We start from the raw sequence: 17370 nt of genomic DNA, 5'->3' as shown, positions 1-17370 counted from the left end.
TGTTTACTGCCTCACACAGGGGCTCTGAGTCAGCAGTGGCCGTGGTCATTGCCAACACTGGAATTAAGCACATTGGTTCCTTTTATAGAAACTGGCAATCCTGGCTCAGAGTTCCAAGGACTGAGTGGCTGCCTTGAGAGGTGCTTGAGAATATTCACCCAGTGGGTTGATTTCTGGCACAGAGCAGGTCAGGCTGTGGGCAAACCCCTCTAGTGTTCTGTGGCAACACTGGCTTCCCATAGCCCTAACATTGCTTTGATTCTATTTGTTCATTCATTCATTCATTCATTCATTTATCCATTCAGCTCTACTATGTACATTATCACCAGGAATGCAGACTCTGGAACAAAGGCCTAGTTCACACCTCAACTTTACCATTTGCCTTTGTTTTGCCTTGGCCAAACCTCTACCACTTGGTGGCCAGTTTGCCAATTTGAAAGTAAGACAGTGTCTGCCTCCAAGGCTGATGGGAAATTTGATGAGATAAACAATTCATCCCAGTATCTGGCCCCTGTGCATTCCTCTGTACTGGGTGCCCCCATCCCTGCTGGGCCACAAGCTAAAGGGCACTGTTTAATCACTGGCTGCTCACTGAATCTGTCCACCAGAATCAGGAGGAAAAATTCTAGAACCCTGACCCACATTTAGCCAGTAGACCATTCAAGGGCAGGCACTGACCTCTTGCAGCTGCTGGGAAAATGCGGCTTTGATGGGAATCCTTCTGTTGGCACCATCTGGGCTGCAGTGTGGAGTCTGTGTAGTAGTTACTGTGATGCAGGAGCTCTCAGTGCCCAGAGCAATGCTGGCCTCCAGGCTAAAGCCAGGTGGACCCAGGTGTGCACACTCCAGTGGCACAGGCGTGGTCCGCTCCTGTCTTCCCACTCTTTCCCCTTATGAGCATTCAGTGGCAGCTCACAAGCCACTGCCCTTCCATCGCTCCTCGTTCTGGGATCCACATATTCCCTCTGGCCTCATTCCAGGCTCCTCCATCGTGCACATGCCTTGGCTGATGAAGTTAGCTCTGATGGAAGCCAGAGCGTGGCCCAGACAGGGATCCAAATGCTAAATATATCCCAGGGTACTCTTCGCAAGTTCAGTTAAAGCAGAGCTGTGGCTGGGAATTTGCTTCAACCATGCTGCTGTCCAGTGCTCTGAGGTGTTGGGGTTTCTACTATCTGGTCCTGCTTACCTAGATTAGAGAGTTTTATCCAAATGGGGTTTTGTGTTTGTGTGTTTGTTTGTTTGTTTCTTGTGGTCTTTGGGATATACCAGGTGACGCTCAAGGTCTACTCCCAGATCCACGACAGGGCTTACTGCCAGTAGTGCCACCCCATGTGGTGCAGGGGAGAGACCTTGGGCCTTCTGCATGCAAGGCATGTGCTCAGCTGACTGAACTGTCTCTCAGTTCTGCAAATGGTGTTTTGATCTAGAGCAGGTCAGAGCCACAATGGGGCAAATGGAGAAGGATGGCGGGAGAGTTGGCCAAGTAGGCCTGCGAGACAATAGTCAAAGCAGCTGATATAGAAGAGCTGGTTGTAATGACTGCACCAACGTTAGAGATCATGAGTGTCTGAAATACCCCAAATCCCCTTTTGCCTAGGAGGTACCAGACTTGAGAACCGCATATTCTGCCTTAGATTGGCCTGCATAGTATTGAAACCGATGCCCATGTTTTGGTTGATATCAAGTGAAATAACTGGTTTGTGTTGAGTGCCACTTTGTAAAAAGAGAGTCTGCTCATTCAAAGACTGTACCCCAAGTGGTGAGGAATACAGAAGCTAGTGCTGGAGAAGGATCCTTAGATTGGGTCTTAGAATCCCCTAAGCAAATACTTAGGGAGTGATGAGGGCATAGTCCTCCATCTATTGATGTTCCCTTTTCTCCTGAGTCCTTAAAAGTGGGTGACATGGGCCAGAGTGATAGTAAGGTGGGTAGGGCATTTGCCTTGCACACGGCCAACCCAAGTTCAATCCCCAGCATCCCATATGATCCCCTGAGCACTGCCAGGAGTAATTCTCAAGTGCAGAGCCAGGAGTAACCCTTGAGCATCACTGGGTGTGATGCCCCCCCCCAAATAAAAGCAAAAAAAAGTGGGTGTCATTTGAATGGTGTTTTGTCATTCTCAGTCCTATTGTTTTGAAAAGTGCAGTGACGCTCACAAGCCATGCTTGTGGATATCAGTGTTCCCCATTCTCAGCTAGGTGCCTGCCTTTAAGAGTGGCCCTACTTTGTTTTTATTTTGGGCACATATGGTGACGCTCAGGGGTTGCTCCTGGCTCTGTACTCAGGGATCCCTTCTTCACTTCTGGTGGTGCTCTGGGGACCATATGGGATGCTGGAGATTGAACCCAGGTTGGCTGCGTGCAAGGCAAGTATACCCTTCCTGCTGTACCATCTCTCCAGCACCCCCATTTTGATATTAAATGCTTATTAATCCCTCCTCATCCTTCATATGTATAACTGAGTGCCTACTTGAGATTGCGTGCAGGTTTGCCAAAATTTTGACCAGAAACAGTTTGACCTTTCTGGTTTCCACAGATGTGGCATGTCCCACACTCCCCATAATCAAATCCAACCTCAGAAGGGCCCCAAAGAGATGGTTTCATCACAGTGCCAACTAAGAGAAGTTAAGTAGCCATTTAAAAAACCAATAAAGCTTTGCCTTCAAGAACAAAGACGTTTCTGTCTAGGAGGCATTTCTCTGGCTAGAGGGGTGAGGTATACTTTACAGTCAGTCAGGGACCTTGGGGCCTTATCCTGTTGTTCTCTTATTTCCATGTACATTGTAATCATTTGTGTGGATGAGCTGGGTTCCAGTTAGTGGGAAGGATGAACAGGCATGCAAATGTCTTAGGAAGCTATTGGAGGTCTGGGGGTACGGCTCAGTGGTAGAGTACATGCCTTGAGTGTGTGAATCCCTGGGTTCAATCCCTGCAACTCAAAGTGAATTAAAAAAAAAAAAAGAAGCCAATACTAGGGGTTGTTCGTCTTATTTGGGCTGGGCAGTGTCTCTGCAGCAAAGCTCTTGACTTGCATTCAGGACACCTAGATTGGATCACTGAAACCACAAACAAACCCCACCTAGGTGAAGAAGTATCACTTGTTGCTTCCTCTTCCATTTCATTTGGAATGTAGAAGCCTGGTCACACTTAGCTACAGGGACGCTTGGGAAATATGGGTGTCAGGGAAAACTTGAATGGCTATGGAGAGGAAATGAAACATTTTGTTAGACACCAAGCAGCCTTTTTTATTTTCCCAAACAGAGTCACTGTGAAGTACAAAGTTAATCATGATTGCGTTTCAGACATTCCAATACACCAGTCCTTTCACTAGTGTCTCCTTCCCTCCACCAGGGTCCCCAGTTTTCCTCCCACCCCCATACTGTTTGTATGACAGGCTACTTTTAATTTTTCTTTTTTTCCTCTCTACCCACCCTTGTCTTTTAGACCCTGTGGTTTATAATACTATTGCTGATAGGGTAGGCCCTAGTAGGCCCTCCCGTTGATCACCGATTTGCTCGAGCGGGCCCAGTAACGTCTCCATTGGAGACTTTGTTGTTACTGTGTTTGGCATATCGAATACATCACGGGTGGCTTGCCAGGCTCTGCTGTGCGGGCAAGATACTCTCGGTAGCTTGCCGGGCTCTCCGAGAGGGGCGGAGGAATCGAACTCGGGTTGGCCATGTTGGCTGCGTGCAAGGCAAACGCCCTACCGCTGTGCTATCGCTCCATGCATATAACTTTACCTCCTTCCAGCACCTCGTCCTGGTCCAGAATGACCACTTCCCTCTACCATTGTCCTTTCTCTGACATCCCACTCGCCTACAAAAAACCTTTGACACAACCCTTTGATGCGGCTGCTTTAGTGTTTGTAATACTAGTGACCCAAATTCTGCTTTTTTCAGAAGGAAGACCTGGACCTACCACTTTTTCTATATCAACAGTTCCACAGTAATGAATCAGTGTGTCTTCAGAGGAATGGAAGAAAACAAGGAAAGGTAAAAAAAAAAAAACCTTTTAAGGGCTGGAGCGATAGCACAGCGGGTAGGGCGTTCGCCTTACACGTGGCCAACATGGCCGACCCGAGTTCGATTCCTCCGCCCCTCTCGGAGAGCCCGGCAAGCTACCGAGAGTATTCGATATGCCAGACACAGTAACAACGAAGTCTCCAATGGAGACGTTACTGGGCCCGCTCGAGCAAATCGAGGATCAATGGGAGGGCCTTTACCTTTACCTTTTTAAGATATTAATTTAATGCAATAGAGTTTTTACATTGACTTTTTAAATACAGTGCAGAATTTTAAAATATATTGTAGGACTTAATTTAAGCTTAATATGTCAATGGAGCTCATAAAGAATTTGGAGAGTTAGGACAAGGCAGGCACCTGACCCCAATTCAGTCCCAAGACTGGGGATGGAGGGATAATATTCCTGTCAGGATGCTTGCCTTGCATTCAGCCAACCTGGGTTCAATCCCTGACACCCCATTTGGTTCCCTTTATACCACCAGGAGTGATTCCTGACACAGAGCCAGAAGTAAGCCTTGAGCATGGCCAGGTGTGATTCCCCAAAATAAAAAAATAAATTTTTAATCTCTCCAAATGCCTAGATGCAATTTGAAGAGTAAAGTTCCCTCCTGATGCCACAATTCCATTTCTAACCCCTCTCCACTTCTACTTTCCCTAGAAATAATCACTGCCGTGTTTTTGTGGATGTACTTCCAGAATATTTTCTAGGTGCATACATAGAAAAAATTCCTTCTTCCCTTTATTGATTCTGTTCTTTACATACAAGCTGCAATAGTACCCCTGCTAGTTTATTCGATATCTTTTCAAAGACAACTCCCCTAGCATGTCATAAAATGTTTACAAGACAGTGTCTGTGAATCTGCCTTGTTCTCATACTTCTATACAGTACATGGAGAATCACGTTGTTCCCAGCAGTGATAAGTAGCTAGCTGGGCTCCAGGTTTTCCCCCCTTGACATGCTGAGATGCCTCTCTGGGTCCTGTATTCCAAGCACGGCTGGGAGTCCTCTGCAGTGGTTGCTGAGAGCTTAGATGTACTACATATGCATTTAAGATCTTAGTAAATATTGCCAAATCACTTCTCTCTCTCCAGAGAACTACTTGTCATCAGGGAACTAGATTTCCTGTTTGCTGCCTCTAGCAGTACCTCGAGTCTTCATGCTCATTAGTTTTTCCAGCCGGTTAGGCGAACAGTGATGTTTCTCCATAGTTATTATTTCCTCCCCTTTCTTTTTGCTTTGGGGTATTTAATCTTCAAGTCTCCACTACTGGGTTTTTGCTCTCGATGGTACCAATAGATCTCCGGAGTCCCAGTGACCCGTGCTCAGTCCCAGGTATCTGGACAGCTGTGGACCTTTCTAGGAGGGGTGGTTGTCACTTTGTTTTCTCTTCTGAAAAGTCCCCTGGGGAATTTTCCTAATTCATTCAGCAGGTCACATTCACCACTGGTGCTTCTTTTGCCATTGTCATTGTCATTCTCATTGTCATTCTAATTGGTGACAGCAACTTATGGGTTCCTTGGCTGTCAGGCTTTGTATGGAGCACATGACTGGCTCATCTCACTTTACTCTCCCAATGGCCCTCTAAAGTTGGGTATTCTATTGTTACCCATTATCTAATATAGCCATTAGGGGACAGTATTATGGAAGTTCATTCCAAATCAAGCCGAACAACAAAGGGGGAAAATGATCCGGCTCTCAGGGTGGTGCTTGCTCCTCTCAGGCTCTCACTCTGAGGCAGACTCACGCCTGCTGAGGGCTGAGTCCTGCCGCGCCCCGTGATGCTGTCGGGTCATGTTTGTGGGTTACACTTGGCTGTTATTCTGCCTCTGTTTTTTCCCCACAGGAGTTTGGAGGAGTAGCGAGTGGTGGCTCTGGGTCTTGTCCTTTATCTAGCACAGGAACTTGTCCATGCTCAGCCCGTCTGTCCAGCTGTATAGTAGTGGGTGGGATTCTCGCCCATCTTCAGCCAAAAGAACATCTTTTCATGGGGGACTAGTCTACTAGATTAGGACAGATATGCCCACTGAGCTGTGCAGAAAGGATCTAGGATGATAGACCTGATTATCCCTCCACTGAAAAGTTTGACTTCAAATATTTCCCCCAAAGCAAGCATAGTACAGTTTAAAAGGCACAGATGTGGGGAGAAGGGAACTCTCCTTCACTGCTGGTGGGAATATCGACTGGTTCAGCCCTTTTGGAAAACAGTATGGACGATTCTCAAAAAATTAGAAATTGAGCTCCCATTTGACCCAGCAATATCACTCCTGGGAATATATCCCAGAGAGGCAAAAAAAAAAAAAAAAGTATAGTCGAAATGACATCTGCACTTGAATGTTCATAGCAGCACTGTTTACAATAGCCAAAATCTGGAAAAATACCTGAGTACCTGAGAAAAGATGACTGGTTAAAGAAACTTTGGTACATCTACACAATGGAGTACTATGCAGCTGTTAGAAAAGATGGAAGTTATGAAATTTGCATATAAGTGGATCAACATGGAAAGTATCATTTTAAGTGAAATGAGTCAGAAAGAGAGAGACAGGCATAGAAAGATTGCATTCATCTGTGGAATATAAAGTAACAGAATGGGAGACTAACACCCAACAGTAGTAGAGATAAGGACCAGGAGGTCTGCTTCACGGCTCGGAAACCAGCCTCACATGCTGGGGGGAAAGGTAGCTCAGACAGAGAAGCGAACACCAAGTAAAGGATGTTGGGAGGAACAATTTGGGTTGAAAGATGAGTGCTGAAAGTAGACTATAGACTGAACATGATGGCCACTCAATACCTCTATTGCAAACCACAACACCCAAAAAGAGAACAAAAGGGAATGTCCTGCCACAGAGTCGGGTCCCTGATGGGGTGGGGGTGGTGGGAGGGATACTGGGAACACTGCTGAAGAGAATGGGCACTGATGGAGGGATGGGTAAATGATCATTGTATGACTGAAATGCAAACATGAAAATTTGTAACTTTGTAACTATACCTCAAGGTGATTCACTAAAAAAAAAAGTCCTTCCTGAGACCTCTTCTCCATCCCTGTTATGTTTCAGAGACATGAGAATTTAGATCTGGGGCACCTAGAGAGAGAGAGAGAGCGCGCAAATGACTGATCTCAGGCATCATAAAGTTCCTTTGAGTGTAACCATAATGACCTTCTCTGCCCCAGCACCATGCCAGAAGTAGCCCCTGAACACTATTAAGAGTGGTCAAATATTGTGAATTACTTCATAAAATTAAAAAAAAATTAAAAAGAAAAAGAATGGTCTCCCCCCCCCAAAAAAAAAAACTAGTGCTGGAAGGATCCTAGACTTTTTGTGTCAATTTTGGTGGTGGTGGTAGTGGTGGTGTGTATGTGTGTGGGGGGGGGGGGTCGTGGGGTGGGGGAGGGAAGCATTCAGAAATCATTCCTGGCTCTGTACTTGGGGATCACTCCTGGTGGGGCTCAGTGGACCATATGGGGTGCTGAGGATCAAACCTCTTATGCAATGCCAGCACCCTATCCACTGTACTATCTGTTCCACCCCTATTGTATCATTTATTTTCTTTGTGCTTAGGTGCCAAGCCTTAGTGTGGTTCTGGGGATCAATCCCTAGACACGTATTCTGCCACGTCCCCAGGCTTCATTCTATCAGTTTCCACTTCTTTGTCGTTGCAACTTTAAGCACTCAGGCCTCGAGTGATGAGATAATGCCCTGAATATTTGTCTCAGTCTTCTGACGAGTCTAGCTCTCAGGCCTTACGCCCTGCTCTGATTTCTTGCTCATCATTGCTCCGTCTCCTGAGACTGTCAGGAACCTTTTCCTTTCCAACTAGACCTCAGGGCTAGATGTCAGAGTGGGCAAGGTGCTTGCTTTCCCTATGACTGACCTGGATGGAACCGACTGAGTTCAACCTCCTGTACCACATATGGTCCCTAGGACACCATCAGGAATGGCCAAAACAACAACAACAACAACAGCCAACCAACCAACCAACCAACCATAATCAAGCAAGCAAAAAAAGACAACTAGAGCTTAGCGGCAGATAAATCTGTGAGGAATCAATGGATTCCTAGACTGGGAATTGGCTGAATATCGCCATGTGCCCCAGGGACAGAATGATGGCTAAGACATAAATTCTAAGTTAAGATCTTAGCTTGGGAGGTGGGGACAGAACACTCTGGAACTGTTCTGGGAGGCCAGAACACTCGATGGCTGTCTCCCCCAGCCCTGAAGTATTCCAGGCTTTCTGATGCTCTCAATACAAAGAGAAGAATTTGACAGGAATTTTGGAATTTTATAGGAAGGAATCTTGGCAATCCGTCCTACAAATGGGCTTATGGTGACAAGGGTGGGAGGTTCGGGTTCGGGTTCAGCTCGTGCTGGAGAAGGGCACAGGTCTCAGTTCACCGGCTTGTTGGCTGTGCCCGTTGATGTTCCAGCAGTGCTCAGCAGCCCCGAGAGCTTTCGGGAATTGGCCGAAGAAGGAAGTAGGTTTTCCTTGCAGGACCTTTCACTCAGAGCCTGCAGACATGTGTGACTTTTTAATTAATTTATTTTTTAAAAAATTAGGATTGTGCCTGGCTCACTTGTCCATTCCTTTTTGAGCTCACGTTTGGAGCACCTTTGTCAGCTCTGCTTGATTTTATTCTGGTGTAAGGATACCCCGCCCGACCTGGAGCCCGCACACAGTAGGCAGTCTGTACGTGGTTTTGACTGCACCGGCTAGAGAACCGGGTCATCACAGACAGCCTGACTCAGACCTGTCATTGCCCCAGTGCCAGTCCCCTTCCCGGCTTCAGGGGAAGGTGAGGTGTGGGACTTGAGAGCCCGCCCCCTCCCTCCAGGGAGCTGCAGTGTTTGTTGTTAGTCTCCATCTGCTTATCAGCCTCCATCTCATCCTTAGTCTGGTGAGGTTCTGGTCACTGATTTTTATTAGTTATTTGCTCTTGGCCCAAAGGGCCTGTGGGGTTGGCTTTGCTTCCTCTTCCCTGCAGAGGTTCAGCTGCTGACCTGAGAAGCTGGAAATCCAACAGAGGGACAATGTACCTTCTCCAAGCCTGGGGCTCTGACCTTGACTCTGCTTTCTGGGCCTCTATGAGCTCAGATAAGACTCTTGTTCTCAGTAAAGTGTCCTCTCAGCAATCCCAATGGTATGTTTGGGTGGGATCCTCCTTGGAGTGAAGTTTCCCCCAAACATTCCTCAGCTTTGCAAGAAAACATGGTGCCACGTTGGCTTCAGTGCAGTTGCTGGTCTGTTTCACGGGACCTGGCCCAACCCTCTGAGGCTGCCCCAGAAACACAAGTCTTAGAGCCCAGCAGGCCCCAAAGTGTTTCTGTGAGGGTCTGATGGCCTATGGCCTCTTCACTGCCCTGAGGCCAGGCTCTTGCTGGGCAAAGCTCTTATGTGTCCATCTCCCTCAGCGGGGAATCAGAAAATTCCTGTTTGGCAAGAGTGTGGCACTGGACCTGGGACAAACACAGCTTTTTAGCTTTGAGGGCCAAGAGGGCTAGGCCAGGCAGGGCGGGGGCTTGTTGAAAGTGTTCACTCACCACAAGTGGCACACCAAGATCCAGATATATTGATGAAGTGCAGGTTTCATCTGGGATGTTGTGCTAGGGCAGGGGAGGTGTGAGACTGGGAGTTCTCCGGGTGGGAAGAGTGTGGAGACACAGGTTAACCCTTTCCCCGGGCTTCCTACTGGCACTTGAGCTGAACTGACTGTGGTCCTGCCTGGTGCAGTCCTGTGTGACACATGTCTTGTTCATGGAAGGGCATCCGCTGATAGCCTGCTGTGTGTCAGGCTCCATGGATTCAGCTGCCTCCTAGCACTCTGCAGTCCCACTCAGGCTTTGCCCATGCAGGGAACTAAAGAGGAAGCAGAATCCAAGGGGGCAGAAAATGACCCTGAATGGCAGGAAAGAGGCCTGGTCAAGTTAAGTGACATCCCACTGTTTTGAAAAAAAAAATACAAAAGCATAAAATGTGCAGTGTTTATATGGAAAAAGGGTGCATTCCACTAAAATTCAAATTAGCCGAGAGGAGGGAATATGGCAAAGGAATGGACCTTAAAATAATCATTTATGTTAGCCAGATCATCATCAAATTTTATGACCTTGGGACCAGAGTGATAGTATAGCAGGTAGGGCACTTGCCTCGTTGACCTGGGTTTGATCCCCAGAATCCCATATGGTTTGCTGAGCCCTCCAGGAGTGATTCCTGAGTACAGAGCCAGAACTAACCCCTGAGTACTGCCAGGTGTGGGCCCGCCCCCCAATTTTTATGACCTCTAAAATAATAGTAGTACTATTAATGAATAACTTTTAAAAATTAATTTTGGTTAACCTTAGGAATTTGCCTTACTGGTTCTAATAGTTATTTAGATGTTATTTTACAGGGAAAAAATCTTCCAGGCATATAATCATATTGTAAGCAAATTAATAAAATTTTCCTCTGCCTTTCCAGTTGGTAGAACTTTTTTTCCCCCCCAATTCATGTAGATGGGCTGGAGCGATAGCACAATGGGTAGGGCATTTACGTTGCATGCGGCCGACCCGCGTTCGATTCCTCCGCCCCTCTCGGAGAGCCCAGCAAGCTACTGAGAGTATCTCACCCACACAGCAAAGCCTGGCAAGCTACCTGTGAGGTATTCAATATGCCAAACACAGTAACAACAAGTCTCGCAATGGAGACGTTACTGGGCCCACTCCAGCAAATTGATGAACAATGGGAGGACAGTGCTACAGTGCTACATGTAGTTGGATGGCAAGTACTTCCTGAATAATGATAGAGGATGGTGGGGTCTGGCCAGTCAGACTCACCGGGATCGGCTCTTCTGTCTCTGTATTTAATTTGAGTCATAAATCTCTTTTGGAGGGTTGCTTCTGCTCCAGTTTTGTTAATTCCCCCCCCCCTTTTTTTCCCCTTTTTTGCTTTGTGGTGGCAGTGACTGGAGGCTGTGCCCCTAGTTGCAACCAAATGCGATTTGGTTGTTCCTACACTCCTCTGGTGCTGAGGACCCTGGTTGCAGGGCTTCCTGAATTCCACTTGCATGTTGGGTTGGAACAAGGGTCAAACTTATGCTCTTCACGAGTGTCCTAGTAACAGACAAAAAAAAACAAAAAACAAGGAGTAAGTAGAGGGGTAAAAGCACTTGCCTTTTAGGTGACTGATCCAGGTTTGGTCTCAGGCACTTTGTAGCACCTAAGTACTGCCAGGAACAACCACTGAGCACTGAGCTAGGAGTAGCTCTTGAACATCATCATTTGTGTGTCTCAAACTAAAGGCAAAACCAAAACCTCGCCCCCTACTCCAAACAAAATAAAACAAACCAAAAACCCCAAAGCAGAGTGATTTTAGTTTGGGAAACTGGAACTAGAGTGATGATCAACTTATTCACCCAGTAGACCAACTGACGATTATTGAATGTTTGATATACCCCAGACATGGCTTGGCTTCCAGCATCCTGTCGAACTTGGCAAGCTTATGATTTTACCCAGTGGTTCCATTAGTCAGGACCTAGAATTGCTGCAGGGACAGAAACAGAATTCTGTTTGGCTGTGAGCAGCACAGGGGGATGTAATGGCTCTTATCAACAGGAAGCCCCGCAGTGCACAGCTTCAGGCATGGCTGGACTCTGCGGTTCAGTGTTACAAGGCTCCGGTCTCTTTTCCTTCTTTGGCGCTGCCTTCCATTGGCTCCATTCCCGGGAAGACTTCCTCTGTGATACCTCCCAGAAGCTGTCCTCCCCCCACAGCTGTGGATGCGTTTCTCATTCTCTCTCGTTCTCAATAGGACTTCCCAAGTAGACTCGCACTTGTTCAGCCAGGGTGGTGTGCTTCTCCCAGTAGGAAGACCGAGTGCTATTACCCTCAGCTGGGGAATCTCATCCAGGGGGCCAGAAAGCTTAGTGCTTATGTCATACTTTCCCTCTTCACTGCCTTTTGCCACAGGTGAGAGGGGCAACTGCAAGGGGCTGTGATGTCGGCTCCACCCTGAGTGGCAAACTTGTGATTTTAAAACCCCCGAGAGATCATGGGGATTCTAAATCCCAACTAAGGCTCTTGGCCTTATTTTCTCACACACTCAGCATAGAAGCTGGTATGAGAGTCCAAGTGTGAGCTGGGTGGGCACCTTGCGATTCGGTTGTTCAAAGACTTCACTGGCTCATTCTTTTTTTTTTTTTTAAATTTTTTTCTGTTTTATAAGGTGGTTCACAATATTTGATTACAGTTAATATTCAAACACCACCACCACTACACCTTCCCACCACCAAATTTGGGCTGTTTCCATCCCAAGCCCCAAGCCCTGTCCCTAGCACAATAGAAATAATATCTTTTTTATTGTGTTATGGAAAACCGTCTTATGATGTGTCGCTTGGTTGCATGCGGCTGGTGGTCCAGAAATACATTCACTCGTGTGTGAGGCTTGGCTCAGAGTGTGGGGAACGGCCTTGAGCGTGGCGGGCCTTGAGCATGGTGGTGGTTGGGTTCTGGAGGATTTCAGCTGCCGGGGCTGGGTCCCTTGGGGCGGGGAGGGCTTTACCCGCCCCCCTCTGGGGTGCCCCTAGTGAAACAGCCTGGCGAGGAGTCTGGTGGCATGGCTATGGCGGGTGTCATGTTGCTCCCTTCCAGGAGGAAAAGCTGTGTGTTGGCCAATGAGGAGATTATCTGGTGTCGGCAGGAGGTGGCTTATGGGTGTGACCCCTGGGTCACCAGACTCGGGGGAAATGGGCAGAGGATCTCCGCTCCCAGTCCTATTGAGCCCAGAGTCCAAGGTCACAAAGTTCTGCATTACCTGGGTTTTGTTGGACTTCGCTCATGCGTGAGGCTGGGCCTGAGCATGTGGGGAACGCACTAGTTCACTCTTACCAAGTCCCCTAATTCAATGCCACAGTTCATCTTAGTGATTCTGCATTATTCCCTTTTTATAATGAACTTAGAAGAGAGACACTTTAGTTTTAGTTTAGTTTTCATTTGTTTTGTTCTGTTTTGATTTGGGGCCATACCGGCCAGTGATCAGGGCTTACTCCTAGTGGTGCTCACGAGACCGTATATGGTGTCCAGGATGGAAATAGGTCGAACCTGTGCAAGGCAATGGGGTGATTTTGATGGGATGTTATTTGTTATATGTGGACATTTGTAGTAGCAAAGTTTTGATTTAGTAAAATCTCTCTCTCTCTCTTTCTCTCTCTCTCTCTCTCTCTCTCTCTCTCTCTCTCTCTTTCCATCATGCTGGTCATTGAATCCAGAGCCTCACACATACAAAGCAAATACTTATTGCTGAGCTATATCCGTAGCCCCTTAATTTGGTAAAATTGTGCCTGGTTTGATTTGTCATATTTTGGGTGGTGGGTTGGGGCCATACCCAGTAGTGCTTGGGGACTACTCCCAGTTCTTCCTGGGGTCCTTCCTGGTATTACTTCAGAGACCAATTCGTGCCTGGATTAAAACGGGGTCTGTCTCATGCCAGCCAAGCACCTTAACTTCTGAGTTATTTCTCTGGCTCTGATTTGTCATCCCTTTGCTCTTTCTTTGAGTTGTAATCAGAGAAGCCATGCCTGCCACTCTGTGCAGGGTGCTAAGTTTCTTCAGAGTCTCTGCCCCCAGATCTAGGAGCTGCAGTTGTTCTAGCACTCCCTGTCCCACCCTCTTCTCCCCTTGTCCCCCTCTTGTCTTCCGCTCCCCACCTTCTCCCAGAAAAGCCTGGGTTTCCTCATCACAGCCCAGCTCGGCCTGTGCCCTATTGTCTCTTGCGGGTGTGTAGACCTGTCTCTGGGGACTGAGTTGAAACCTGCTCCGGACCCGAGTCTGCCAGGGGAGAGACCAAGGGGCTGTGTGCGAGGCTCCAAAGCTCTTGTTCTCTTGCTCCTCTTTCACCAACTAGAAGCCAAGGCCTTGGGGGATAAGGGATTTGCCCAAAGTCATTGGCTGGCTAATATGGGCTGCAGGCCAGGTGGATGATGGTCTGTGTTACTGGCCAGTCCCCTGCTATGGCCCGTCCCTCTTGGGGGATCCTGGGGGCTGCCTTGGTTGTTCTCACTGAACATATCATGACACTCTTGATTTTTTTCCCCATCCCCAGGAAAATCTTGAAATCACGTGAGAGATGGTATATAGAGTAGAAAGAATGTCTATGCAGCAATCCTACCTTCGGGGGTTCAAATTCCTGCTCTGTTTTCTGACCTTGGGCGAGAAGATGCTAATCTCTCTGACCCTCAGTATCTTTGTCAAGGGGCCATGTTTGCTCTGATATCATGGGGTGATTGTGAGGACTAAGGGAGGTGATGTGCATCCGAGGCTTATCTGCTAAAATATGTTCTTTCCACATCTGAGAAACTAGGTAATAGCATTTCTTAGAGGGAACGTGAAAGCGAGCAAAACCACACCCTCCCTCCAAGGCCTAAGTCTGAGCACTTGAATTTCACTTCCATTCCACAATCCCACATCAATCTGGTATTTAAGAACAGGGGCTCTAGAAATGGACCACCTTGGTTCAAATCCTGACTGTACTACTGTGTGACTCTGTCACCTCTCTGTGCTGCAGCTTCCTTGACTGTGTTGCCATGCAACTAGTCTTCGGAGCTCCCTTATAGTGTTGTTCTGAAGATTAAATGAGATCTGTGCCCTCTTCAGCCAATGCTTAAGTTGATGTGCAATAAATGTGACTTATTATTGTCATCACCACTAAGGGCACCTAAATATTTTTGGACCAAACATGCTAAAGAAGTGTAAGTTTTAATATCGGCTCAGTGGAATTTGGCCTTGGTTCTCTCCTGTTCCTTGTGTGCTGTTGCAATTATTGCCCAGGGCTGCTTGTCCTTTGTGCGGGTAACGGAACCAGGCCTGGGCCCTTGCAACCTGGCCAGTGGCTCCTCTGGGAGTTGCAGAGAGAGAGAGAGAGAGAGAGAGAGAGAGAGAGAGAGAGAGATCTTCGCTTGCAAGAGTGTGAATGGATATGTGGGCACAGAGTTGGGGCCCTGGGGGACAATGTCTGCTTTCACTGGCGACTCATCGCTGGGCAGCACTGCCCACACCAGTGATAAAGCAGAAGGGAGTTCAGTCTATGTGTGCCAAGAGGGAGGTGTCTCAGCCACTGCCCTGAGGAGTTGGAGGGGTGCAGGGGTGCGGGGAGGGGGAGTTTGTTGCTTCTAGGACCCAGGAGTCATCTCAACTAGTAATGGGTCATGTTGAGCCACTGAATGGATGAGAGGAAATAAAAGGTACTAGCTGGGCGGGCTCGGCCTTTCTGTGTGGAAGAAACACTCCTTTCAGCTCTGAATTGGTCCCTTGGGCTGCACAGAGCAGTGCCAGTTAAGCCACATTTTGTCAGAAGCTGGGCTAGCGGGCACTCCCTCTCTCCCCAGTCCTGCGCTGGCGTTGTTCCAGCAGCGGCCACAGTAGCGGCCATTGACTGCCCTGTTCCCGCGCAAGCACTGCCGGCTGAATGACACTCCCTTTGCTGCACTCTCCATTCAGGGTGCAGCTCTGCTGGTGGCGGGCGGGGGGACCGTTCCCTGGGTATCCCTGATACCCTCCTTTGTCTCTCTTTGCTACCTCTGTGGTCGGGGAATATACCTCTGCACGTCTGTCTGTCTGGCTCGGCTCTTTTGGTTTTTCCTCTTTGTTGGGTTTCTCTTCTCTTGGGTGAAGTTCTGTGGATTAACTATTGGCTGCTAACTTCCTGGGGTGTGTGTGTGTGTGTGTGTGTGTGTGTGTGTGTGTGTGTGTGTGTGTAAGAGAGAGAGAGAGCGCACGGGAGTGTGTGCACATGTATATATGAGATGTGTGATGTGTAAGCGCCTCCCTCCAGCCTCCCCACCCCAGGCCTCGCTATGCCTCCTCTGGGGGCTGAGAGCCAGCAGACAGGGATACAGAGGTGTCCTTGTCCTCTGGGTTCCCACCAGCTGATGAGCAAGATCATTTTCAAACTCCTGACACCTGCTTATCAAAAGCACCAGCTGCAGGCCACAGTGACAGCCCCTCCCCCAGTCCCGGGCAAGGGGAGATAAGAATAGAGCAGGGAGGGACCAGGAGCCCGGGGGTGAAGGACACTGTCCGGCACTTGGTGGGTGTGAGTGTTTGATTGGAGGAGTGGGCAGGCTCTCCAGGGCGCATAGCACCTCACCCTCACTGATGGTTGTGCTCTGCATTTGGGGGGTGGCGGGAGAGATACAGAGACAAACAGAGGCAGAGAGACAGAGAGAGACAGAGAGACATAGAGAGACAGGCAGAGAGAGACAGACAGAGAGCAGAGAGACAGAGAGACAGAAAGACATAGAGAGACAGGCAGAGAGCAGAGAGACAGAGAGACAGAAAGACATAGAGAGACAGGCAGAGAGCAGAGAGACAGAGAGACAGAAAGACATAGAGAGACAGGCAGAGAGCAGAGAGACAGAGAGACAGAAAGACATAGAGAGACAGGCAGGGAGCAGAGAGACAGAGAGAGACAGAGAGACATAGAGAGAGACAGACAGAGAGCAGAGAGACAGAGACAGAGAGACATAGAAAGAGACAGGCAGAGAGAGAAAGAGAGAGAGAATCAGAGAGAGAGAGAGAATGAGAGAATGGATACTGGGGTTAAGTCTTTTGCCTTGCAATGCAAAACCACCAGAGATTGATCCCTGACACCCCATATGTTCCCCTGAGCCATGTCAGGAGTTACCCTGATCAGGAGTCAGGAGTAAGCCCTGAGGACAGTTAACAAATCCCCCCCCCCCAAAGGCAACGTTGAACACAAACCCACATTGTGATTTTTTTCCTTTTTATTGAATCACCATGAGCTACACTTACAAAGCTTTCATGTTTGAGTTTCAGTCATACAATGATCGATCACCTCTTCCTCCACCAGTGCATTTTTTCCACCATCAATGTCCCCAGTATCCCTCCCCGCACCTCATCCCGCCCCACCCTTGCCCCTGTCTCTATGGCAGGCAATTTCCCTCTTACTCTCTCTCTCTCCTTATGGGCATTATAGTTTGAAATACAGATATACATTTTGTAATTGGATCCATTTCTGTAGTCTGTCACCCAGCATGACTTTAGGCAGCAGTGTAGACAGTTCATTTGAGACCATCTTCAACTTCTGTGATGAGCGGTTTTCTCAACAAATGCATCATCCCCTTCAGACATCGGTGCTCCCTGCAGCTCAGGAATGGCTGGAGGCGGCATGTGGGAGATGTTTGGGATGTCTTTTCTCTTTATGTGGGTCATGGGTACTAGGAGTCCTTCACTGGTCCTTCAGCTTCCTCATACACCCTGAGTGCTGGCCGGGCAGGTCCCTGTTCCTGTGTTTCTTTCTTTTTTTTTCCCCTACTTTTGTTGCAGTCACACCTGAAAGTCTTCTAGGGGGCTTGTGATTC

General features: G+C 48.1%; 1 protein-coding gene across 1 annotated transcript in view; it reads left to right on the top strand.

The window, feature by feature from the left end:
- ARHGEF3 (Rho guanine nucleotide exchange factor 3) overlaps nt 1-17370 on the top strand; it is a 345442-nt gene that overhangs the window by 47250 nt on the left and 280822 nt on the right. The window contains exon 2 of the mRNA XM_056129189.1: nt 3905-3997. Coding sequence (XP_055985164.1) covers nt 3954-3997 — 44 coding nt within the window. The 5' untranslated portion in view covers nt 3905-3953. The remainder of the gene's footprint in view (nt 1-3904; nt 3998-17370) is intronic.

Source organism: Sorex fumeus, unplaced genomic scaffold, assembly GCF_029834395.1.
Source record: "Sorex fumeus unplaced genomic scaffold, SorFum_2.1 ptg000072l, whole genome shotgun sequence".
Taxonomy (NCBI): Eukaryota; Metazoa; Chordata; class Mammalia; order Eulipotyphla; family Soricidae; genus Sorex; species Sorex fumeus.
Note: the sequence above shows the minus strand (reverse complement) of the source record. Positions and strands in the feature narration are given on the sequence as shown.